Source organism: Adiantum capillus-veneris, chromosome 10 (assembly GCF_014529385.1).
Source record: "Adiantum capillus-veneris isolate H3 chromosome 10, ASM1452938v2, whole genome shotgun sequence".
In the NCBI taxonomy this organism is placed as follows: domain Eukaryota; kingdom Viridiplantae; phylum Streptophyta; class Polypodiopsida; order Polypodiales; family Pteridaceae; genus Adiantum; species Adiantum capillus-veneris.
Window position 1 is genome coordinate 110,730,658 of NC_140940.1, and position 25,030 is coordinate 110,755,687.

The 25,030-nt window shown below is 44.0% G+C and overlaps 1 protein-coding gene across 2 annotated transcripts in view; it reads left to right on the top strand.

Moving 5' to 3' along the window:
* LOC147449455 (uncharacterized) overlaps window positions 1-25,030 on the top strand; it is an 87,643-nt gene that overhangs the window by 10,273 nt on the left and 52,340 nt on the right. Inside the window, exons 2-4 of one of the 2 annotated variants that reach the window (XM_086521901.1) lie at window positions 14,787-14,843; window positions 14,928-15,012; window positions 16,218-16,259. In XM_086521901.1, coding sequence (XP_086378027.1) covers window positions 14,787-14,843; window positions 14,928-15,012; window positions 16,218-16,259 — 184 coding nt within the window. The remainder of the gene's footprint in view (window positions 1-14,786; window positions 14,844-14,927; window positions 15,013-16,217; window positions 16,260-25,030) is intronic. The other variant, XM_086521902.1, reaches the window with a different exon arrangement.

Consider the following 25,030-nt stretch of genomic DNA (forward strand, 5'->3'; position numbering starts at 1 on the left):
ACTTACGTCTAAGGCCTGCACACGTCTCCTTTGCTCCTCTTCTAGTGTTAAGTTAATGATGGTTGGTGTGGGGTTGGGGGTGGGGGTTATTTCCTTGACCTTTCCTTTCTTGACAATCTCGATCCATTTTTTTGCCTTTTTTGCTTTTTGTTGGGTCTTCATGATGACATCTACCCACAAGGTTGTCATTTCTTTTTATTGCTCCTCACCTTCTTTGATGGCCCGCACTTGTTCTTTAATCTGGTTAAGCTCTTCAATTATCGAGGGTTGAAGCTCTCCATCTTTGAGGACGTAATGCGATCGCACCTCTGCAAGCTCTTTCTTGAGTAGTGCGATTTCCTCTTCTTTGGGCCTTCACACGATCCTCAAGTGTATGTATCGTGCTTTCCTGTGCTGCCACGCACTCGTCGAGTGCGTTAATAGTACCTAGGAGGTGGCGATTGATCTTGTTGATAGACTCACTCGTTTCTTCTTTGCATTTTTGAATGGCATCCTCCATAGGGTCATCCTTGCCATTTTGTTTCCTCATGACTGAAGGCCGCAAGGGGGAGGGGGGATCACCTAGGTATCCACCTTTTTTTTCCCTCCCCTCTACGCGCGTAGGTTTTCTCTCTCTACGCGTGCAGTTCTTTTTTTTTAATAAATTTTATTTTATATTTCTCTCTCTACGCTCGCAAATTGTCTCTCTCTCTACGCTTTCTCTCTCTACATTTTGCATTTCTCTCTCTACGTATTGGTAGCTTACTCTCGCTCTGCTCGAAAACTCTCGACTCTCTCTTTCTCTCTCTACGCAACGGGGGGGGGGGGGGCAGGGTAGCCTGAGGTAGCGAGAGAGCTGGGGCAAAGAGCGGGGAGAGCGCGAGGCAGCAGAGCGGGGGGGGGGGGGGGGGGGGGGGGGGGGGGGGGTTTGCAGAGGGGGAAGAGCGCGGTGCAGCAGGGCAGCGGGTAGCGGGTAGCGGGAGTGCGAGGCAGAGCAGAGCAGGGCAGGGCAGCGGGAGCACGAGGAAGCGGGAGCAGGGCAGGGCAAGCGGGAGCGTCAGAGAGAGAGAGAGAGAGAGAGAGAGAGAGAGAGAGAGAGAGAGAGAGAGAGAGAGAGAATTATCGTCCATGGAGGTCAGATATGACCCTTGGGACCAAAACAAATGTAAGGTGCAGCGGAAGTGAATGTTGAACTTTGCTCAAGATGAGTGCTCTGAGCTGTGCTAAAGGGTTCCTTTTACTTACGGAAGGGAGAGCCTTCCGTTCCTTTAGTGAGACAGTGCAATGGACACAAACAAAGTGGTGAACACTGTGAATGAAGGTGCCGAGACTGAGAGATAGAGAGAGAAGAATACGACACCAGAATGTTGTCAAACCCTCCTCCGAAGGCCCCACTCTCTATGGCGAGAGTGGTCTACTATTGATTGCTCAAAACTCTACAATGCTTTGGACTTGCCGACGATGTCGACGATGTCGACGATGAGACGGGCTGAAATTTGAAAACGCTAATGGCTGAAATGTGCAAATCTTTATTTGCTGAATTTTGACTCTATGTCGATGATGACGATGCAATGACGACGTGCATTCTGCTGTTCTGCTACTACCGGATCGCTGCAAGTGCAAAACGCTGGGTTGATTCTGCTCTTGAAGAAAACACTAGGCTTCTTCTAGGGGGGTCTTGCTTGAGAAGGTGCATTGTGGATGTCAGGTCCCTGCTGCCTCTTCTGCCAAAAAGTGCTAGCGCCAGGTTTCTTATGTACTTGCTTATCAAAATTGCCCTACCCAGTTTCCCAACAAAAGTCACTTAAAAATAATAAGTGAAAATTGGCTAAAATAGGGAAAATAGGTCTATGCACTGTAAAAATGCCCTTGATGGGTTTTGATTGAAATCCGATGATCATGCTGTGTGCAACCAGAGGATATGCATTTAATCTAAGTGTCTGGACATGCACAATCTGCAAACAGACTCACAAAAGTGCGAGATCACTTCCTAAGCTTACTGAAGTGAACCCATGTCATGAAGTAGCTTGTCCACGTACACATAGGGTCAGATGTGCACGTGACATCCCCTCCTTTTCAAAGTGAGGTACTGGTATTAAACTGTATGGCGTCGAGGGAGATCGCCAACAATGTCTGGATGAATCCTGGGAAGGACTCTTCGCCGGCCTACTCTGATGCGTGGGTCATGCGATATTTGAACTTCATAAAGGTTTGCAACGCTTGCTTCTTTGGGCCGCGCCGAAAGCGACACAAAGTCATTTGTGGCTCCTTCAATGCTTCAACTTCGTTTATAGTCATGCATCTACCTTCTTCAAGAATCTCCGAGGATGAAAATTCTTGAAACCACTTCCAACACAAAAAACTTGAACATACCCATTCCATGTAAAGTGACTGGAAAAATTCTAGTCTTCTTTAAAGACTGTGCATGCAATGTAGATGAACATATAGATGGATTGCCAAACCGTTCATCAAACACACTCACACAATGGGGTCGAATCTTGACTTTCTGATCTAAATCTATCAACTGTGGCAAATCACAATGGAAATGCCGATGCTTTATGCTCAATCCTTCTTGTGCTCTTTCTGATACTGTGTCATGCCAAGGAAGACAGAGAATGTGGATTCCTTGAATGCAAACATTTCATGTTTTCATGGGTAATCCGCATACATCTGTGCTCATTCATGAGGGAATCGTGTTTATCGTACAATATGGCATGCCTATGAAAAGGGATCACATAAGGACGGTGACTAAAATACACGAAAGCATCACGAATGAAACATTGGAACAATGCGTGCTGACTAATCAATCGAACACATAATACTTATTGTTGGGGTTCTTTGGAACTCAATTCGAGAGCCAAGATCGGCTCTTCGTGATCTATCGAATCTGCAATGAGGTTAGCTTCACTAGACAAAGTATCAACTAAACCATCATCCTTGTGAACAATCACATCTTTATCTTGCAATTCATCTTGCTCGTGAATAATCACATCTTGATCATGCAAATCATCATGCTTATCATCTCTCTTATCATTATTATGCAAATCATGTGAGTCGCGCTTTGAAAAAGAAGAGACTGAGAGAGTCTCCTTCTCCTGAATCTCTCTAAGCTGCGCCTGCACATTAGAAAAAAGTAAGACCAATGCAGCTTTTCTTTCGTTGTGCTCACGCTCTATTTTGGCTCTTCTTTCTTTGTGCTTGCATCCATTTCTGCTTTTCTTTTGCATTCTTGCTTCACGTTCTAACTTCCTGTCCATCATCATCTTGTCGAAAACCTCCATAAGAGTTGGTGCAATCCTTGGTGTAGATGGAGAAGGGGGAGAGTCAGAAAAACCTCATGGTGGGGAAAATTCTTCTTCGCTACTTACATGCTCATGACCTCCATGCGAAGTATCGATTTTGCTTCGGGTGACGACCATACACTGAAGTCTTGGGTTCTTAAGTTCACGAGGAACTTGGGTTCTTGTGGGTCTTGGGTTCTTGAGTCTTGAGGTTCTTGAGGTTCTTCTTTAGCTTGCAATCTGTGTTAGAGAAGGATCTTCTCTTACCGAGCTCTTCTCTTTCCCGCGGGCGCACCCCTTGGCGGCCTTTTGCTCACACCAAGGTTGCTTTTTCCCACCTCACATCGATTGGTCGGCCGCTAAGTGCACGGTTCGCTCTCATTGAGTGAAAAGAGACACAAGGGGAGGCTGCACAAGCCTTCTTTCTTGGGTTTCCTGTCACTCTTCAAAACACGATTAGGAATCGACACGCCCAAGAGGACTTGGGTTACGTGCGACCGCAACAAGCAAAAAAAAATCTTGTGGTTCTTTCCTTGAGTGATGCAGAACACTACCAAAGCTCTGATACCAATGTAAGGTGCAACGGAAGTGAATGTTGAACTTTGCTAAAGATGAGTGCTCCGAACTGTGCTCAAGGGTTCCTTTTACTTACGGAAGGGAGAGCCTTCCGTTCCTTTAGTGAGAGAGTGCAATGGACACAAACAAAGTGAACACTGTGAATGAAGGTGTTGAGACTGAGAGATAGAGAGAGAAGAATACGACACGAGAATTTGTTAAACCCTCCTCCAAAGGCCCCACTCTCTATGGCGAGAGTGGTCTACTATTGATTGCACAAAACTCTACAATGCTTTGGACTTGCCGACGATGTCAACGACGATGAGGACGACAATGAGACGGGCTGAAATCTGAAAACGCTAATGGCTGAAATCTGCAAACCTTTATCTGCTGAATTCTGACTCTATGTCGATGACGACGGCGATGACGACGATGCAACGACGACGCGCTGAAAATGCAGATTCTGGAATTGCGTTTTCCGGGCTGAAACTGCCAACTACGCTGGATAGGACCGTGCGGCGAGGATCTGCTGTGGGAAGGTGAGATCTGTGAGGTTTGGGAGTTAGACTGCAGAGTCTTGATATTGAAAACTGAAAACCGCTGATGCTTCTTGGGGTCTTGTCGCGGAGAATTTGCAAAACGCTAGACTGTCATGCTGATGCAAAAACGCTAGGGCTGAAAGTTATGCAAATGCAAAAACGCTAGGTATTCTGCTGTTTGTGTTACTGCCGGGTTGCTGCAAGTGCAAAACGCTAGGCTGGTTCTGCTCTTGTTGAGAAGGTGCATTGTGGATGTCAGGTCCCTGCTGCCTCTTCTGCCAGAAAGTGCTAGCGCTAGGTTTCTTATGTACTTGCTTATCAAAATTGCCCTACCCAGTTTTTCAACAAAAGTCACTTAAAAATAACAAGTGAAAATTGGCTAAAATAGGGAACATAGGTCTATGCACTGTAAAAATGCTCCTAATGGGTTCTACTAGATCACTTCCTAAGCTAACTGAACCGAACCCATGTCATGAAGTAGCTTGTCCATGTACACATAGGGTTAGATGTGCACGTGACAACAAAACATTACAACACTTTTCTACTCGGTGAAGGCAATCGATACATATCAGTTAAGACTGAGAGTCCATCAAAAGGGTAAAAGAAAAGAACAAAAACTAGGGGGGTCCCTTGCGGGGAGAGTCGGCTTAGAGTTTGAAACTCTTGGATGATGGCTTTACCGCCTTGCTAAATTGCCGATTTACCTTGTTTGCGAGCTTCATGCATCTTCTTGAGTTCGCTTGTTTTAATCTTGAGTTGATTCAGGTGAGTTCCTCTGCAATCCAAATCTTTGTGAGAGAGAGAGAGAGAGAGAGAGAGAGAAAATTTTGATTGTTTTATCAAAACTTGCAGGAAACGCAAACAGTTTGAGTCTTGCAGTGGTGCTCTGCTTGAAGGTATGCTTCGTTTTTGGCCTGATTTTATTTCAAATTTGCAAGATTAAACATCTTGAGTTTTTGAATACAAGACATTGTCAAGATCCGACTCTTCTAAACACAAGTACTTAAAGGCTTGTGTATACTTTTTTCTCATTTGTCTCCAGAAGTTTGTGCCTTTACTCGTGTGTACTTGTGTGGGTGTGTATGTATAGCTAGATAGGAGATAGTTTTGCATCCATCATGATCATTTTTCTTAAGCGCGTGTTCGTGTCCCGAATGGAGCTAGTTAAACAAACACACACCCACACACACACACTCTTTTTTTTTTGTAAATCGATTTGATTAATTTACTAGTGGGAAACCTCAAAGCGAGGAAAATCCACCGAAAGGGTAATGTACAAGGGGAAGAACGCAGAACTACTCAGCTGTACAGAGTAGCTAGAAACATTCATAGGAAAGCCGATGCATCTCTGCGGTGATATCACCAACTTCAAAAGCAAACCGTAACGATTGCCTAAGGGAAAGCTTGAAGAGTGGGAACGGGTCTGCATGAGTACGACGAAACATGTAAGCATTACGCTGACGCCACAGGGTCCAATAAGCCCAGTATCTGACCCACATAAAGAAGACCGCAAAACGCTGTAGTGTTGGTGAGAAAATGCCAAATGCTCAGAACCTTTTGTGAAAAACAACCCTAGGAAAGCAGAGCCGCATACAGGCAGATACACGGCGAAGGAAGTCTCTAGTAATGCAACAATCCCACAACAAGTGGCAAATATCCTCTTGTGCTGTGGAGCAACGGACGCAAGAGGAGGGGCGAATATGACGCGCCCTAAGAAAAGTGCCAACAGGAATTACTCAAAGCAAACAGCGTCAAAGAAACAGTCGCTCCTTCAAAGGCAAATGGCTTTTCCCACAAGGCAGAGAGAAGCTTCCTCCACCAGAGATTAGATTTGTGCATGTGCCAAAGGGCATTGCAATGATCAGCAAGCCATGATTGTGGTAGCAGAAGAGCATAAATTCGACCCGCAGAAATATCTCTAAAAGGCGTTTCCCAATCAGACATGCGATCACCATCAGGTAAAGGTGAAACTGGCAAAAAGTCAAGCAACATACTTTGAAGTTCTCTCCAAAACTGACAGTAATGCATGCCCAATCCAAAACAGCGAGCGGTGAAGGGAAACTCAAAAGTATATCCAGCCTCATCGACTACATCCTCAACCACACGAATGCCACGGCCAGAGAGAAAGTAAGCCCTGGCGAGGGGAGTGGTCGACCAAAGTAAGAGAAAATGATCGCATCCAATGGAGACACACACACACACACACACACACACACACACACACACACACACGCACGCGCGCGCACGCTTGAGTCTGGCAACCACTCATTGCGGGAAAGCAGCCCCATAGGCCAGCTTACATCAACATTTTGCTGGCCAGAGACCCTTTGCTATGCACACCTTCGAGGCTACCCCCCTTGCAGCCTCTTTTGGTTAACGTAAAGTGACCAGAATCACTAGCTTCATTAGCTTTTTTCTGGTCCATAAAGGAAGTCTAAATCAGCCTCAAGAGGAAGCCAATTCTGTTGGCTGCAAAGTTCTGAAGATATTGACCCATAGATCTCAGCAGCAAGACGTCCTAGCAGTTCTCTTCTTTGGCTGCATATTCCATAACATCAGCCCTTCTGATTTGCAGGGGAATGATCTCGTAGATCCCACTTAAGAGTAGCCTTCAGTAGTATCAAACATAATTAGACTCTTAGATCCGTTGTGATAGTTATGGGCTATTGCCTTCAGTACACCGCACAACACTATCCAAAAGCAAAACAAAGGGAAAATGAAGACAACACACATGCAAAGCTTAATTTCTTCTTGTCATCATGTAATTTTAAGCATGTTACTCATTAAATGAGGTGTGCTTATTCTGGCTTGAAACCGTAATTCAACATCTCATTTATTAAGCTAAGTAATTATGCCCAAGGAAAAGTCTCCACTTGCCTTGGTTCTCAAAACTCTGTTGAGGACTTTCTTGGATATTAACGTCTACATTTCTCTAAGCCATGCCATTCTAAATACTCCTATTGTTATCACCCTCTTGCGTTCTCAACCTTTAGGGCCATAGGTTACCAAGAGGGTTTGAATTTGTTTCCCCAGTGATGTAATCTTTATTTTTACATTCCGATCTGGTCTATCTGAAGTTTCAAGTCTCAAAGTAAGCCACGAGTTCTTTACCACATGATACACTTAATTCACATTTTACATTGTTATGTTATGCATGTGCATGGTCATTTAGTGTCTAGATATATCTGTCAACATTTAGATTGAAGTTCTTTATGAAACCTCTTGAATGGCATTTGAAACATGGACTGAAACCTCTTGAAATGTTTCAAAACTTTCTATTGTAAAACTCCATGGCTACTGTGCTTCTTGCCCAACCCTCCCTCTAGCACTAAAAGATCAGCAATTTGAATGCAAAATTCGTTTTCTTATTAGCGCTCTTAATCGTGATCATCACAGACAAATCGTGATCAGTACAATCAACCCAACTTCAATGTTGATGAAAAAGAAAAAACACCAAGAAAATGTTAACTCATGATTGATTATAAGATGTATGTACACAATGAAAGAGAGATCTCCTTTTCTTCACAGCAAAGAGACTACAAAAAAATCACCTTCTATGTAGATGCTTGTACATAGAGCATTCAATGCCAACTTGGGAATGAAAAAGGAAGAGATACACCCTCAACCAAGCCTCAAAATCATGTCTAAATGCCTTAGCTATGGCTCTCCATCAAGACTGAAGGTTCTACCCTCTTCTTTGCAGCACCTTCTTGCTGCCCCTCTTGTACAGAACGACCCTTGCTGATGAAAACACTCTCTCACTCCTATCCCCTTATTACATTCCAAGTTTATCTAAGAAGCCTTTCTACTTCTACTTCTTGTAAAACTATTTTTACATAGAAAATCTATGTCGCTTACTAAAAATAGCGCATGCACAACACTGTGTCACATTATTTTTGCACTTTTATTCTAACTCAGTACTTTATATGATTGTTCTCGTGCAAATATGATGCATTCAAGCTTTTAGAAAAAGACCGCTCACATTTTGGCCCAATGCCAAGGTGATTCACTATGGGCTGAAAACAACGAAAAACAGCCACTTTTCGTGATGGATGAATCTTTCTTTGCGAAGGAACTCCCCTTTCGAAATGACATCTCTCAGGATGCTTTGGGCAGCAGTAGGAGGGCTCGAAATCTTCATCTTCTTGGGTGAAATCTGCAGCAGCTGGCACCTTCTACAACAGCCTCCAGCAAGGAAGAAAGAGGCTACTTCTACAGTACTGGAAGCCCTGCAAGAATAGAGAGCTGTTGGTACTTATTCGGCAAAGATAGGGGCTGAACAGGGGCACCAAAGATGGGGGCAAGATGGGATCACTCAGAAAGAGAGCTGGCTGCTTTTGTGCCATATTGAGAAAGAGGATGAGATCACTTTTATCAAAGAATTCCGCCTAGTTTTGGGCTGCTCTCTTTTACTTATGCATTGTCCACTTAAAGTGGACGGAGGGTGTGACGTAGATACTTTTGGGTGAAGAGATTTTGGGACTCTGCTTTTAGGCATCCCTTGTACTGTTTCTAAGCGCCCCTGGGCCTCACTCTGCAGAGGATCTGGACGTCGAGTGTGAGAGCAGAGGACTCTCGGGAGTTGTACTGTTGCCATTCGTAATAATAAAGAAATACCAGAAGGGGCACCGGTCTTTGGGACCAGTGCATCTGGGCACAGGACTCTGCCATGCCCTGCCGTGCCGTCTCTCTCTCCTCTCTCTCCTCTCTCTCTCTCTCTCTCTCTCTCTCTCTTCGAGTTTAGTGATTTTGCAGTTTCTGATCGTGTGTTGTTATTGAATTCTCGCTTAGAGTGTCCAAGCCTGTAACAGCTAAACCCCCCCCCCCCCCCCCCCCCCCCCCCCCCCCCCCCCCCCCCCAAGGCTTCTCACCTAAATCTACAAGTTACTAAACTTCTTTTGAGATCGGTTTCTCTTGTCCTTTCGGCCATCCCTTTCCAGTTGGGCACGTCACATGATCACTTTTTCACAAATGGAACCTTAAACCTTTTCTAAAGATCCTTTGTCTTGGATAGAGAAGGTACGATCATGGGACTTTCATATGAGATGACTGATCATATTATTGAGAGCGCGAAGGAGTGCTTTGAAGATGTATGCAAAGGATTAAGGATATTGGTGTAGGTAGACGGAAAATGATGCATTCTCCCTTGCATGCTGTAGCCTTTGTATTGCATCCAGTATGGCTAGCCAAGATTACAGGTAATGAAAGAGAGGTCCATGAAGGCTAATGTCTCTCATACAGAGGTATACTAAGGACATAGAAACATGGGACAGGGGAAGGGCACAGGGACATGGGAAAAGGCCTCCCCGAGGACTGGGAGAAAAACTGAAATTTAAAGTTGACCGTTTTTTGGAAATTATTTTGGCATATATGATCTACATTTAGAGACCAACACATTGATAACTAATTTGCAAAAAAGAGAGAAGAAATATGTAGTCATATTAGCAAAAGACAACAATGGTGTACTCATGGTGTGATTAGCAAACCTTAGTGTACAATCCAAACAAAATGGCAAAATGGGAGGGGAGTGTACATATATGTAGTGATAGAGCGAGGTGAAGGGGTGTTGATGTCCTCACAAAGGTTGCAGGGTTATTGACCACTTGAGGGTTGCATTTTGCCGCTTTGGCTGCTTCATAGACCACAACTTGTCAAGGCTTCAGAGAGCGTGTGATGAAGTTTGGGCAGCGGCCAGCCCATCCTCTCGAGTCTTGGCCCTCGGATCTCACTCTCTCTTGCCTTCAACTTCTCCCACCAAGACATAGAGCACTCCAAGGCTCAAGCTCGCTGCTCCATCTTCCAAGCCAAATGCTTTGCAAGTTTGCAGATGGGCCAAACCAAGCATCCTGAGTGGCAATATGTGTTTTTGCGGGCATTCATAGGACGATGGCCCTTTGCGTATTAGTGCACATATTTTGGGCATTGTTGGCCATGGTGTGGGAGGCCATGTGATGAGGCCCCAACCGATGTTGTAGAGATTGTCAGAAGATTGCATGCAGATGCAAGGCCAGAGGGAGAAGACAGAGCTGCTTTTGTAGATGCATTGGTCATTGATTTGGAAGGAGATGCCTCTCAAGCTCAAGGAGGTGCTTCAATGAGTACGCATGCTAAGGGAACGACTAATGTAAGTGGCTCTTCCAAGTCCAATGTGGGGTCCTGAAGCAAGAAGAGAAAGGTTGCTCAAGGGGGTTTGGCAAGTGCATTTGGCTTGCAAGCACGGAAGCAAGCAGACCAAGCCTTGTGCAGGTTTTTTTATGCTGAGGATGTTCCTACATGGAAAGTAAGGAGTCCTTACTTTTTGCAGATGGTGAAAGCTATTGCACAAGCATGTCCTTCGTATGTTCCTCCCTCTTATCATGCTTTGCGCACCACAGAATTGAATGAGGAGGTCAAATGCGTAAAGACTGAGATTATGGGTGTGTGCGAGAAATGGAAAAGATATGGATGCTCTAATGTGTGTGATGGATGGTCTGACACTAGGGGCAGGCCTATCATTAACTTTCTTGCATGCTCTATTCATGGGTCAGTGTTTTTGAAAGCTGTAGACACATCTGGGGAAACAAAGACATGGGAATTCGTTTTTAAGCATCTCAAACAAGATATGAGAGATGTTGGCCCAACAAATGTTGTGCAGGTATGCATGGACAATGCAACCAATTGTGTTGGTGATGGGGAGATGATTGGAAGGGAGTGGAAATACATTTTTTTACCAGATGTGCTTGCCATTACTTGGACCTTTTGTTTGAGGACATTGGACATATTGGTTGGGTTGCAAAAGTGCTTGAGGATGCAACAAAGATTGTCACATTTGTGACAAGAAAGTCTACTGTGTTGGCATTGTTTCGGCAACTTAGCAAGAAGGACTTGGTGAAGCCGTCAGCCACTCGATTTGCGTACTACTTTATTATGTTGGCCAATCTTGTGGATGAGAGATACATGCAAGGTATGCACAAGCTTATGATTGATGACAAATTTGTGAAGATTAAGAGGGAGCGGAGCACAAAATTTTAAAATCAGAGATGCATGCAAGGTATACACAAGCTTATGATCAATGACAAATTTGTGAAGATGAAGAGGTCCAAGACTGAAAAGGCTACCGAGGTCTCGAACATTGTGTTTAATGCATCCTTTTGGCAAGAGGTCAGGCTGATTTTGAAAATTTGTGCTCCGAATTTGAAAATTCTCCGTTTGGCTAATAGGGATACGGATCTCATGGTAGCGATGAGAAAGATTAGGGATCTACGCATTGAAAGATGGAATACGTTGCACACACAGTTACATGCTGTTGGATACATGTTGCATCCTATATAGCGAGGAAGAGGGCAAGAAAGTGATGGCGAGGTGCATGAAGGATGGATAACATTCTTGGACAGGTACACCAAGGATGATTTGACCTTGCAAGGCACCCTATTTGATGAGTGACATTTATAAAGCTGAAAGCAAGTCATTTGCTCATCCAATTGCAAAGGATTCAAATAGGATGCAAGAGGGAGTGAAATGGTGGGCAACTTTTGGGGCTTGCACACCTGCTTTGCAAGCTCTTGCTTTGAGGGTGCTTTTGCAAGGGACATGTGCTTCTCCATGTGAGAAATTGGAGCACCTTCTCTCTCATTCATACCAAGAGAAGAAATAGGCTACTCCCATCTCATACAGAGAAGCTTGTGTACATACACACGAACTCGAGGCTCATATTCAAAATCAAAGAGCGCGGCTATGAGAGAATGGAGGTCACATTGGAAATGCTCAATAAGGGAAAAGATGAGGACCGCTTGCTTGCCTTGCAAGAGATTCAGGAGGCCATTGCAGAGAGTACTACAGATGCGAAGAGCCTATTTCCATTGCTGGTACTAGTCATATTGGAGCATCATGCTCAGTTGGTGGTGATGAGGATGAGGATGAGAACGAGGACGAGGATGATTGCTTATGACGATGAGGATGTGAGCTATGGTGAGAGTTAGAGCTCACTCCGTCTGGCCGCCTGCTTATGGACCATGGTTTTGGACATTTACCTATACCGTATGGTGTTCACTGTTGACTCTACAGTTTAGATTCTAGCCTGTAGTCTCTACTTATGTTTTGGATTCAGCCTTCAAGAGACTACACTCCTAAATGTTTTTTGGCCTACTTCTACAGTCTTGACTCCTTATGGAGGTTACTTCATTACTTAGAGGCACCATCTCTCCACTTTTTATTCTCTGTCTACATGCCTGATTGACACATGGTCATTGACTGAAGTCTGATTGGAATTTGGTCTACCCACTAGTGACTATACCATCACTCGTGTCACGTGTGCAAATTGAGCAACAAGCTAGTCTCTAAATTCTAATTTCTAAAGTTTCTATGGTTTTGTCTTTGTGTATAAAGTTTTAAACATGGTGGTGTAGTATGTAGCATCTTATGTAGTAGGCTATGTGAAGACTGACATGTCGAATTTCAGGTGGTCTGATCCGTACTTATTCCGTATTCCGTACCTGTGTGCGTTCGACGTGTGATTGACGTATGGAAAAACTATGCTACGTGTGGAGGCGTAGAGGATGGAGTACCAGCGATGTAGTGAGTTCAAGCAATATAAAGAAATACCGAGAGGGGCGCCAAGATTTGGGGCCAATGCTCTCTTGGGGTGGATCTGTGCCACTCCTCGTCTCGTGTCGTGCATCTCTTTCAGTTCAGTCGTTATTTGAAATGCTTAAAGTTGTTTAGTCTGTTCTTTTTCCGTTGGCTCGTGGTGCCCCCTCCCCCCCTCCCAAAAAAAAAAAAAAAAAAAACCCCAACCCACCCCCACACACACACCCCAAAAAAAAAAGTGAAACAATCCTATAACTTGTCCTTAAAAAGGTCACAAAGGCTACTTTTTGAATTGTTAAAACTGGTCAAACACTGTTGACTGTCTCCACTTGGCCGTACTCGACTGCCTTGTCCCTCGTTGGCCATCCCTAGCATCCTCACTTGAAATTTGTTCGGCGGTTTTGGAAATCTCGTCTCCTCACATCCCCAATCCTGGGACAGTGTCCCCACGTCCCTAGCTTCCTAGCAAGGCACTCTATGTGACGAACTTGTTACATACAAGTTTGAACCAAGTTCATTTGCTCGACAAAATGGGAAAAAGGAGGAAAGAATGCATCCAGGTGTCAAATATTGGAAGACATTTGGAGCGGTACACCTGATTTGTTGCACTTGGTGATCAAGGTGCTCTCACAAGAAACTTGTGTATCCATAGTTACAAGGAAACTCTGTTTCTGGGCGTATCGGATTGGAAACTCTGTTTTTCCAAGGTCAGTTGTTTCTTGTTTCTTTTGTGCCGCTTCTTAATGAATTTTTTGAAGGTCACATACAAATTATAACTCTAATAGTCCGTTTCTAATCCATTCGATTGCAAAGAGCAAACCATTTCCAACTTAGATGGCCTTTCCAGTCTTGTTTCCATTTCCCGTTTCATGTCACTATGTGTGCATCCCTTGTGAGAAATTGGAGTACTTCTTCTCTTATCCAAATAGTGAGGACAAGTAAGTTACTCCCAAAATGTATAGAGTAGTTTCTATACATTTAGGCTAATTTGGTGCCTTATCAACAAGGTCAAAGAACAAGGCTACGAGAAGATGAGATTGCATTGGAAATGCTAAACAAGGAGAAAGAAGGAAACCCAAGAGGAGGAAGAGGTTGCTCTGCCCTTACCATCAACAGAGTGACAAGCTCGGGGGATGTTGCTGGCCCTAGTTCCCAGGATGAGCACGACATGCGGATGATGATGAGGAGGAGGTGGAGGAAGAGGGCCCTGTCCTTGAGGATGTTGGAGATGCGTAGACTAGTCACGACTCATGCATGCTGCAATCTAGAGTCCAGACTCTACAGCCATGTTTCATTCAATGTTTGTTTTCATGTTTTCATATCTACTACCTAGCAGGCTTTGTCTTTAGTATCTACTATAATCTATTTAGTATCCCTTCTCAATTTGATATTAGTACTTTGGAGCTTAGTCGTGTTATTTGATTGAACATTTCTCGATGCACACTTTTGTTAATTGAGGTATGAGTCACGACATGCTATCCAAAAATCCAACTTCTGACTACTTTTAGCGGTTATTAAATAGGGTTGGTCCTAAGGCCTTGCATTTTTAAACGGGGTCGGTTTTTAGTGGTTTTTAAACAGGGTCGGTCCTATGGTCTTGCATTTTCCCTCTCGCTTTCCCTATATTGTCTACTCTTGCTGCCATATTCCTATCTTCTGCTGGACTTAAATAGAAATTCAAAACGAATGCATAAATGGTACTCGCAAATGATAATATTTGCAGAGAAATTCGCTTACACAAAAAAGCAAGGATAGTACGCGTCAATTCTATCATTATATCCTTAGAAAGTGGTTTCTGGTTGAGCTCTCAAGGAGCTTTGGATGTTAACCAATGTGCATTTCTCAAATCTTTTGTGTTTTTGGACAGTGGAGGAAGTGTCAAAGCTACGAGGCCTTAGTGGGAGATGGCCTTCTTTATGCAAAGGTATGCCATAATACAGTTTGGAAAAGTATACTGACTGAAATTTATGATTAAGGTCGTATTTTCCCCTGTTTTCAATGAGTCCAGCATGTTCATCCACAGGGTGTTTTGATGCTCTTGGCTACCTTGCTGGACAGGCGTTTGGCAGCTTGGTATTTGTTATTATTTACAGGTTTTCTTCCTAGTCTTTCTTCTTTGTGTGCTTTAATCTAGTGCAAAACATCTCTCCCTTATTCCTTAAAAAGTCACATTTACCTTGCTGATGAAGGCCTCAATTATAGTTCTCACCTGCTTTATTCTGTGTTTGTTCTCTCTAACTTTGGTTTCATTATGACCTTTACCATGCTCAAAATAAGTTCGAATTTTGGAATTTGATTTAAGGTTGCCAATCATTTTTGATCTAAAATTTACATTTTCTGACGATGGTGGAAAGATGCACCATGTTTGTGAAAAGACCTGGAACGGGAAAATGGCAGAACTGCATGTACATACAAGTCTCTGCATTTAAAAACCGTTTCCCCAGCTACTCAACTTGAAAGAATGCCTCAATTCAAATAATATATTTGCTTCAAGCTACCAAAGCTATTGTACAAACATGGTGCCTTTGAAGGTGGGTCCTATTAGGTCACAGTAGCTTCAAGGATGAGAATCAACCAGATTTGTCAATCATTCAGAATGCTGATATCCGTAGCAGTTTTAACCAAGTTTTCAGGAATGAATGCCTGGGACCTGTTTGTTTCGAGTTTTTTTGCTAATTTAGATTGATGTGGTGCGCAATAGAGCAAAAAAAACAAATTCATGTTGTAATTTTCGAGTTAGTTTTGTTTCAACCTTAATTTTTTTCGGTGTAGCCACTCCTGATATTTTCCTTGCAGTTCCGAGATCTCCCTAGTACGTGGATTTACTATGAGAGAAATCTTATGTCGATATTAAAAGGAATCAGTTGGCGAGAAAAACATTTGGAAGGTTACTTGCCTCCTATCTGCTTCTGAAAATCATTTGCCTCTCAAACTCACTTGGTATCAAGGATACTACCTGCACCTTTGTGCTGAAGCATTATTGGAAGTTTAGTAGATTGACCAGAGAGGTTGTATCCCATTTAGTTGAAGCTTATGCTAAGTGCAATCTTGCAAGTGAAAGTTCAGAAGCAATTTGGAAAGATGCTTTAATCAATATGAGCTGTGTGGTAACATCTGAGACATCTTTGTGGAATAACCGTTTGCCTGCTTTCGATTTGTTTGGCAGTGGTCACTTTCCAATAGAGAAAGAGCTCTGACGTGTTCTAAGAGCTGGAACTTCTGATACTTCATAGTTTTCTTGTTGTTGAGGCTTAAATGCATGCTGCTTGATCTTTTTCAAATTGTATTGGTTTTGCAGTTATTTTTCTTCTCTGCCAGCAGCCTCCCTTCAAAGGCTTAGGTAAGACTCTATGCTGCCTGTATTTTTCAGAAGCTAAGGCTGCTTTTTAAAAGTTCTCCTTCTGTATGCAGCAGGTTTTATTGTATATGTAGCAAGAACTGGATGTATGTTTACTCTAGGGTGCTTGTAAATGGACTGAACTAACAAAGCTGGACGAAATTTGTGCAAATGTTGATTTGTGTGTTTCCTGAGATGAGTCCCATCTCTTTTCGTAGCCACATGCGGTAAATTTATTTCTAGGCTGTGAGGACATACCTGTGTAAAGTCAGGAGGCGCTACGTAGTACGGAGGCCTGAGAAATGATGTATGGGGGCTTGCCATGGCATCAAGCACTGTAATACACCCAACTGCTGTACCTACTAGTAGGGAAGTATGGCCAAATGAAGTATACAATAGCTTATGAGAAGCCTGCCTGATCTTGAGCTTGGAATTATTAGTTTCTGTATGGTGTGTGTGAGTCAGGAGTCTGGGGGCTTTGTTGGAGAGTCAATCCAGTTGTTGCACTCTGTGCAGTGGGGTTGGCCCCTGACAGGCTGGCACCATATCTTTTTTGGTTTTTTTCCGTGTTCATGTTCTCTTATTTGCGACGCCAAATACCACAGATTAGAGGACTTAGTTTTCCCCTCCTCCTATGGGAGGGAGCTTGTTTACTTGATCAGGAGTATGCAGATGATACTTTGTTTTTTGCTGAATACTCATTGCCTATTCTAAATCTGTTGTGTCAGGATCTGGACAGATATTGTTGGCTAGTGATGCTGATATCAATTGGAGAAACTATCATGGTATTTCTTAGCGGAGTTGGATGAGTGTAGTGGGTCAAGCAGAAGGCTTCTCTTTGCTAGCATCGCAAGGCTGCCATGAGAGCTGTTAAGAGCAGGTTTACCACAAAGAGATGCATATATTGTTAGCATGCTCAGGGAAGTTTAAAACCGTGTCACTGTCTTTCATCGAGCATAATGGAATAGCATCATATGTCTGACTTGCCACTTCCACTGTTGTGTGCAGCCAGGCTCTCTTTCCTCAAGCCCATGGCTCAAGGTTTTCGATCAGTATGGAATAGGTGAGTGTAGCAGGCTAACGTGTATAGCAAGGCTGCCGTGAAAGCTCCTAGAGAAGGTCCACTACAAAAATACAAATATTGTGAGCAGGCTCAGGATGTCTAGGACTCTATAGGTCAGTCATTGATTTGGAAGTTCTTTGTTTGGGACTCTGAGGGGCGCCAAGGACACATTGATTAGGTTGGTTGGGAGAGACATCTCACAACATCCCTCTCCCAATGGTTACAGTAGTGGATTTCATGCTCGGATTGTAGAGATTGAGGATGTGACTCCCCCTCATTGGCAAGAGGCGATAAAGGGGCACTACTGATCTCCCTCCCCCATTGTAACCCACCTGTAGGGACTACCTCTAGAGCCTACCAACGGGCCCCCTAGTAGTCTAGGCTCACACTAGAGTCTAGACTAGTCTGACCCTGCTGATCTAGACTTACACTAGAGTCTAGACTAGCGGACCCTTTGTGCAGCGCTGAGGAGATGGAGTACTAGTCAGTAGTCACCGTGGCCGTGCCATCCATCATATACCACTTATCCTATTGGAGGAGATATTTTGCTTGTGTGACAAATGTTTGCCATTGTATATAAGTGGTAGCTAGCTTAAGTGGAAAGGAATCAGTTTTGTTAAGAGTCCACCCTTGTGGCACAGCACTAGCACACCTCCATGCACTACACTACTTAGCCTCTGCACCCCTTTCTATCTGATTGGTCCTTGGTGAGGAGCCAAGAGTGCTGCCGACTAGGCATATGTATACACTAAGAGGACTCTTTGGTTGAACAGATATTGAGTCTACACTTGCTCATGGTTCAGTTTATGCTATTATTATTCCTGTCATTTCATTGTCATTTCACTTGTTGCCTCATAGTTGCTGCATTTGAGTGAGGTATTGTACACATTGCACTAAGTGAACCCACTGAAGAGCATTGAGCACACTTGGTGGGAACTCAAAAGAAATCTCACTCGGTCGTGGTCACTAGTTCCAACTAGTGGGATCTGCTTGACTTGGTCGACTAGTTCTAGCTGGTTGGCTCGGCCCATTTCGATTGACTCATCCCTGTTGTCCAACTAGTGGACTAATAGAGCCAGATTAGGCCAAGTGGGTCGGTCTAGAGGTGCTCATGTATGACCCACACAAGGCAGTCTAGAGACACCCGTGCGAGTCCAGAGTCCTTTCAAGTCCTATCAGAGATGGCGAAACCCCTTCGTACTGAGTAGAAGTCCTCCACTCCTCTACCACTACCTTCCCAGGCCTGTGTACCTTGCCTTCACTCAGTAACTTAGGCTATCATTTAACCTCACCATCCTTTTCAGCTTCTCCCCTCTCTACTCCCCAATCAGCCACCTCTCCTCGAGTTCCTTCCCAATCCCTCCCCTAGAGCCAAGAGAGCTAGCAAGGGGTAACAAGCATCCTAGCCAAAATCAGTATCAAGTTTTCTACCTTCAAGAGACTCTTCACTGAGGATGTTTGTAACAAACTTGGACACTCCAAGTCAAGATTCTACCGCGACACAACAAAGATTCACTTCAAAACAGTTCACAGTTTACAATTGATTTGACACGGCCCGGTGGAGTTCCGTGCCTAGAGATATTGGCCTCAACGACTAGCGCCCCCTTCGGTATTTCTTTTTGTATTAATCTGAGTTTAAAGTACAAGGGAGTGGGAGGGTTCTCACTCTCAGACTCTACGTCTAGATGCTCTGAGTTGTGAGAGCCCAACCCATCTATTTATTGATTACAAGGGATGCCAAAAGTAGAGTCCCAAAAATATTCAGTTTTTAAAAGCCCTGAAAATAAAGCAATTTATCCAAAAGCTCTTCCAAAAGCTTGCATAGAGTTTCTCTTGTGCAAAAAGCAAGTTTCCGTACTGCTGCACGTAATCACGGAAGTCCGTACGCTCAGCCACGTCAGCCTGTTAGCGGAAATCACGTTGCCAAATCCAAGAGGCCGTACGACATGCCACGTCAGCATTTCTGCGGGTTTTCTAGGAGCTGGCCAAGGTGTGTGTGTATCTGCTGCCACCCTTGTCTAGGGCCAATGACACGTCACCAGTTTGTGACATACCCCCCTCTTGAAAGCATTGTAATCGCCCTCGATTACGCCTGCAAAACAGACAAAGGCCATAAACTGTCTTAGCAGACACTGACTGTTAGTACCAACGCACTAGGAAAACACATCTAGCACATGTACCAATCGACAGTCACATCACATGACAAATCACATTCAAAATTCATTTGATCTCAGACCATGATTAATCGGCAAAGTATTTAGCAAACGCATCTAGATTGAGTTGGGAGCTCATAGATGCCCCATTAACTAATCCTGCAATCATGTCTATAGAGATCGTATCAGACCGAAATGCTGCAGTCATTTTGTCTATCAGTTCTTGCACTTAAACAAGTCAAGTACAAATTAATATCATATTATTGGGAAATCCAGTTCATAAAGTCATACAGTAGAATACTGTCAGCTTATAGTATCCTTGAAACTCAAAAGAGATATCAGTGACTTTAGTATCAAAAATCGGGGCAATCTGTTGACAAAGGAGTGGAGCGACTCCCCTCTTGTGCATACCCGCTGCACCAAATTCCGCCCAAGCTGAGTTCGGGGTTCGATTTGGAATAGACCATGCTTCAAGGTAAAGGTTCACAATTTGAGGAGCATCTGCCGGTTCCTCCTCCTCCATCCACTTCGCATCCAATGCGGGATAGTTCTTGAATTTAACTAAGAACCGCCTAATCATTTTACCTTTTACCATTTTGCTAAACCAAATGCTTCAAGGTAAAGGTTCACAATTTGAGGAGTATCTGCCAGTTCCTCCTCCTCCATCCACTTCGCATCCAATGCGGGATAGTTCTTGAATTTAACTAAGAACCGCCTAATCATTTTACCTTTTACCTTTCTATTCTTATGTGCCAATATTTGCTCTCGAATAAGTATCTCCTCGTTTGTCACGCGACACATTCAACCCTGCATTTAGTCTATTTCCCTATTTTTGGTATTTTTCACTTATTAATTTAAGTGACTTCCCAACAAAAGTAGGAAGGGCAATTTTGCTAAGTTACTATATAAGCAAACCCAAGTTAGCACTTTCTAGCAGAAGAGGCAGCAAGAGCACATGCTCAACAGGCACCTTCTCAGCAAGAACCCATCAACCTAGCGTTTTTGGACCTCCCCGGCAGTACCCCAAGATCCTTGGCGATTTCAGCCCTTGCATCATCGCCGTCAACAGTCAAGCCCTAGCGTTTCTTGCTAGGCATCGCTATCACCTTCAGAACCTCAGAAATTCATTAACGCTAGCAACAGGCAGTAGCGTTTTTGGTTTTCAGCCGAGAATGCAGCAGATGCATTAGCGTTTTTGATTTTCATAGCAACTACAGCAGGCAGCCTCAGCGTTTTCATTTCCAGCCTGTTTTGCAGCAGAAAACTCAGCGTTTTCAGCATGCATAGGAGGTAGCAGATTCAGCCCATTGGTTGCAGAAGAACCCCCATTTTCAGTCCTCGAAAACGCAGCCAAAACAGTCATTTTCAGCCACTGAAACAGCCCCGAAATTCAGCAGATAGAAGACCACCGATTTCAGCCCTAAAGTCGTCATCGTCATCACCGTCGTGGTCACCGGCATAGTCCCAGATTGCATCAGTCCATTGCATCGTCATTATACCACTTTGTGCAATCAATAAGTAGACCACTCTCGCCGACGAGAGTGGGGCCTTCGGAGGAGGGTTTTACAACGTCTCTGGTGTCGTATCTCTCTTCTTTCTCTATCTCTCAGTCTCATACACTTGCACGCATAGTGTCCATTCACTTTGTATGTGATCATAGCATCTTCTCACCAAGAACGGAAGGCTCTACCTTCCATAAGAACAAAAGGAACCTTGAGCACAGTTCGGAGCACTCATCTTGAGCAAAGCGCAAACAATCATTCCGCTGCACCTTACATCGTTTTCCTCCACTTCGGGTTGCTCATATGGCTCCCCATCATGGGGCCCATCGCCTTTAAAAGGCTTCAGGAGACTCACATGAAAAGCATTGTGCATCTTCCAAGTATCGGGCAGCTTCAGTCTAAAGGAGACATCATTTATTTTTTCTTTTATCTGGAAAGGTCCATAGTATCTCATGTTGAGCTTTGAAAAAAGCTGCTCCTTTCCCTTTTTCTTTCTCAAGCGTGCCTTCTCAAAACGTAAGAGCACCCAATCGTTCTCCTTTAATTTCAAATCGCGAGGATGTCGATCTGCTGCCTTTTTATGTCTTTCTTGAGATTTCTCCAAAGCCTCCTGGACCTTGGCTAAAGCAGTGTCCAAGTCTCGTGTGTACTAGTCGGCTTCAAAAATCTTATCTTTCGTTTTTAGGAAAGGTGGAACCTTCGTAGCACCTTCAAGAATCTCAAAAGGTGCCTTCCCCGTCGAAGAGTGAATCGTGTTATTGTAGGCAAATTCCACTAAGGGCAAATACTTTTCCCATTGAGTCTTTTGACCCGAGATGTAAGACTTCAATAAATCCAGTACGACTAAATTTGCAATCTCTGATTGCCATCTGTCTGCGGGTGGAAAGATGACGAGAACTGCAACCGCGTGCCAATGTTCTCCCAAATAGCCTTCCAAAACAAACTCGTGAATTGGGGATCTCTGTCAGAGACAATTGTCTCAGGCATGCCATGTAATCTTAATATCTGGGCAATGAACAGTCTTGCTAAATGATCCGGCTTGACTGTCTTCTTCACTGGAATGAAATGAGCTTGCCTGCTAAATCTATCAATAATAGTCCAAATATCATCGTGCCCACTCTGTATTTTCGGGAGATCAAAAATGAAATCCATAGCAATACTTTCCCAGGGACGGGAGGGTATGGGTAAAGGCTGTAACAATCCCTATGCTTTATGCGTGTCAAACTTGACCTTCTGGCATACCAAGCAACTGCATACAAAATCGTCCAAGTCCTTCTTGAGTCTCGGCCAAAAGAAGTATCTCTCCACACCTTTCAAGGTGGTAGCAATGCCATGGTGACCCGTAAATGGTGGACAGTGGCATTCGGTTAAAACGTTTTCCCTCAACGGTTGTGTAACGCACAACATCGTTTTCTTCATCAAGTAGCCATTCCGAATGGAATATCTCGCTACTACCTCCGCATTCCGTATCCGAGTGAAAATATTTGCAAAATTTGTATCTGTGGCATACTGATCGACCCTATCCTCGAAGCTTCTATGATGTATCACGGAAATAGCCAGAGCCAACGGCTTTCGGGACAAAGCATCTGCCACCAAATGCTTATGTCCCTGCACATGGACAATCTGGAAGTGAAACTGTGACAAGATGTTTGCCCACTGCTTCTGCTTTTCCGATAGCTGCTTCTGTCACAAGAAGTAGCGTAAACTCTGGTGATCTGTGAAGACCATAAAATCGGCTCCGAGTAGGTAATGTTGCCACTGAGTAAGAGCATGGATAACCTCCAAAAGCTCTTTTTCATAAATTTGTGCTGTCAATTCCGGCCTTGAGAACAATCGGCTTTCATAGGCAATGACATGGCCTTCTTGCATTAAGACCGCACCCAGACTACGACCACAAGCATCACAATATACTTCAAATGACTCTGCAAGTCCGGCAAAGTCAAAATTGGTCCTGTAGTCAATTTCTCTTTCAATGTCTGAAAGGTAGTCACCTTTGTGGGTCCCCACGAGAAAGGGACTCCTTTCTGTGTCAAAATATGCAAAGGGGAAGCAACCTCGGCAAACTTTCTAATGAACCAGAAAGACACTCCTTTTTGTGTCAAAATATGCAAAGGGAAAGCAACCTCGGCAAACTTTCTAATGAACCGCCTATAGTACGAATTCTTCAACAAAAGGGGAAGCAACCTCTCCAAACTTTCTAATGAACCGCCTATAGTACGAACACAATCCCAAGAAGCTTCTAACTTCATGGACATTCTTCAAATTGGGCCAATCGCGGATAGTCTCTATCTTGGCTGGATCCATTTGCACTCTTGCTGCCGAGACAATGTGTCCCAAAAAGTGTATCTCTGGTAGGAAAAATTCACTTTTCTTCACATTAATCACCAACTTGTGATTTCGTAATGCCTGAAAGACTTGAAGCAGATGATCTCTATGTTCTGCCTCATATTTGGAGAAAACAATGACGTCGTCAAAGAAAGTGTCAACAAATAGTCTGTACTCTCTAAAAATCCTGTCCATCATCCGATTAAATGTCGCAGGAGCATTGGTTAAGCCAAAAGGCATCACAAAAAACTCAAATAACCCAAAAGTCGTCCGAAAGGCTGTCCTGTAGACGTCTCCCGTCACGATTCGAATCTGCTGATATCCACTTTTCAAGTCGATCTTGCTAAAGCACGAGGATCCCTAAAGTCGGTCAAATATATCATCGATTCTAGGAATCGAAAATCTGTTCTTGATGGTGATTTTGTTGAGAGATCTATAATCGATGCACATTCTCCAAGATTCGTCTTTCTTCAAAACCAACAACAGTGGAGAGCAATATGGTGAAGTACTAGGCTGGACAAGACCCTTTTTCAAGAGGCCTTTCACTTGGTTCATAATTTCTTCATTCTGGGGTCGGCTCACACGATAAGGTGGCCGGTTCGGTGGTGTGCTTCCAGGTATTAGATCAATGGTATGATCCTCAGGGCGAGCGGGTGGTAACTTGAGTGGTAGGCCCTCTGAGAAGCAATCGGCATTAGAGTTGGCCTTCTTTATCAAGTTCAAACATATTTGTCCTATCCTCATCACTCAACTCTTTCAAAAAGATCGAGTAAACAAACAAACTAGATTTCATTAATTTAGAAATAGCCGAAGCCGATACAATATGGACAGACTCACCCTTAAGTTTTACATCGAGTACAATGGTTCTGCCCTTCTCTATGGTCAAAGTCGCTTTCCTTGCCTGATAGTTGACCACGGCGTTGTTCTTGTGGTACTACGAAATTCCCAAGAGAACATCACAACCTTCCAAAGGCATTATGTAAAAGTCCTCATGCCCCAAATACCCCTGACAATGCAACCAAATTTTGCCAATGTGTAATGGCTACATCCCTGCTGGGTGCCGCTAGAACTGCCTCTGCTAGTGGTCCCATCCGATCGGTTGTGATCTCGAGCCACGCCACCAATTCCGGTGAAATTAAGTTGTCTTGGCTCCTCCATCGAAGAAGATCGGGGCTTCTTGCTCTTTTACTTTGCCCCAAGCTCGGCAAAGTTCTGTACTCTCGTCCATCGTGCTGGGGTCAGTATCCATGCAATCTGGAACCAGTCCTGTTTTCATCTTGCCTTTTCTTCCACGGTTCTCAGTTGCTCTCGAACTCTCTGGCATGTCTTCATCCTTATCGTTCTGTTCTTTTGGTGCCTTTTTAGGGCACGTTTTGCAGTTGCAGATCAGCCCGGTGTTAGCAGATTCACAACAGATCCCCTAGCGTTTTTGCAACACACAGGAAATCAGCCTAGCGTTTTTGCATTTGCAGACTACCATCAGCATTTGCAGATTCCCAGCGACAAGTACCCCATCAGCATCAGCGTTTTGCATTTTCAGCAGTCAGACTCCGCAGTAGCAGCCCCAAACCTCGCAGATCTCACCTTCTCGTAGCATATCCTCGCCGCAAGGTCAGATCAGCGTGCGTTTGTAGATTCAGCCGGCTATTCGCAGATTTCAGCATCTGCGTTTTCAGCGCAACGTCGTCATGTCGTCATCATCGCCGTCGTCACCGACATAGAGTCAGAATT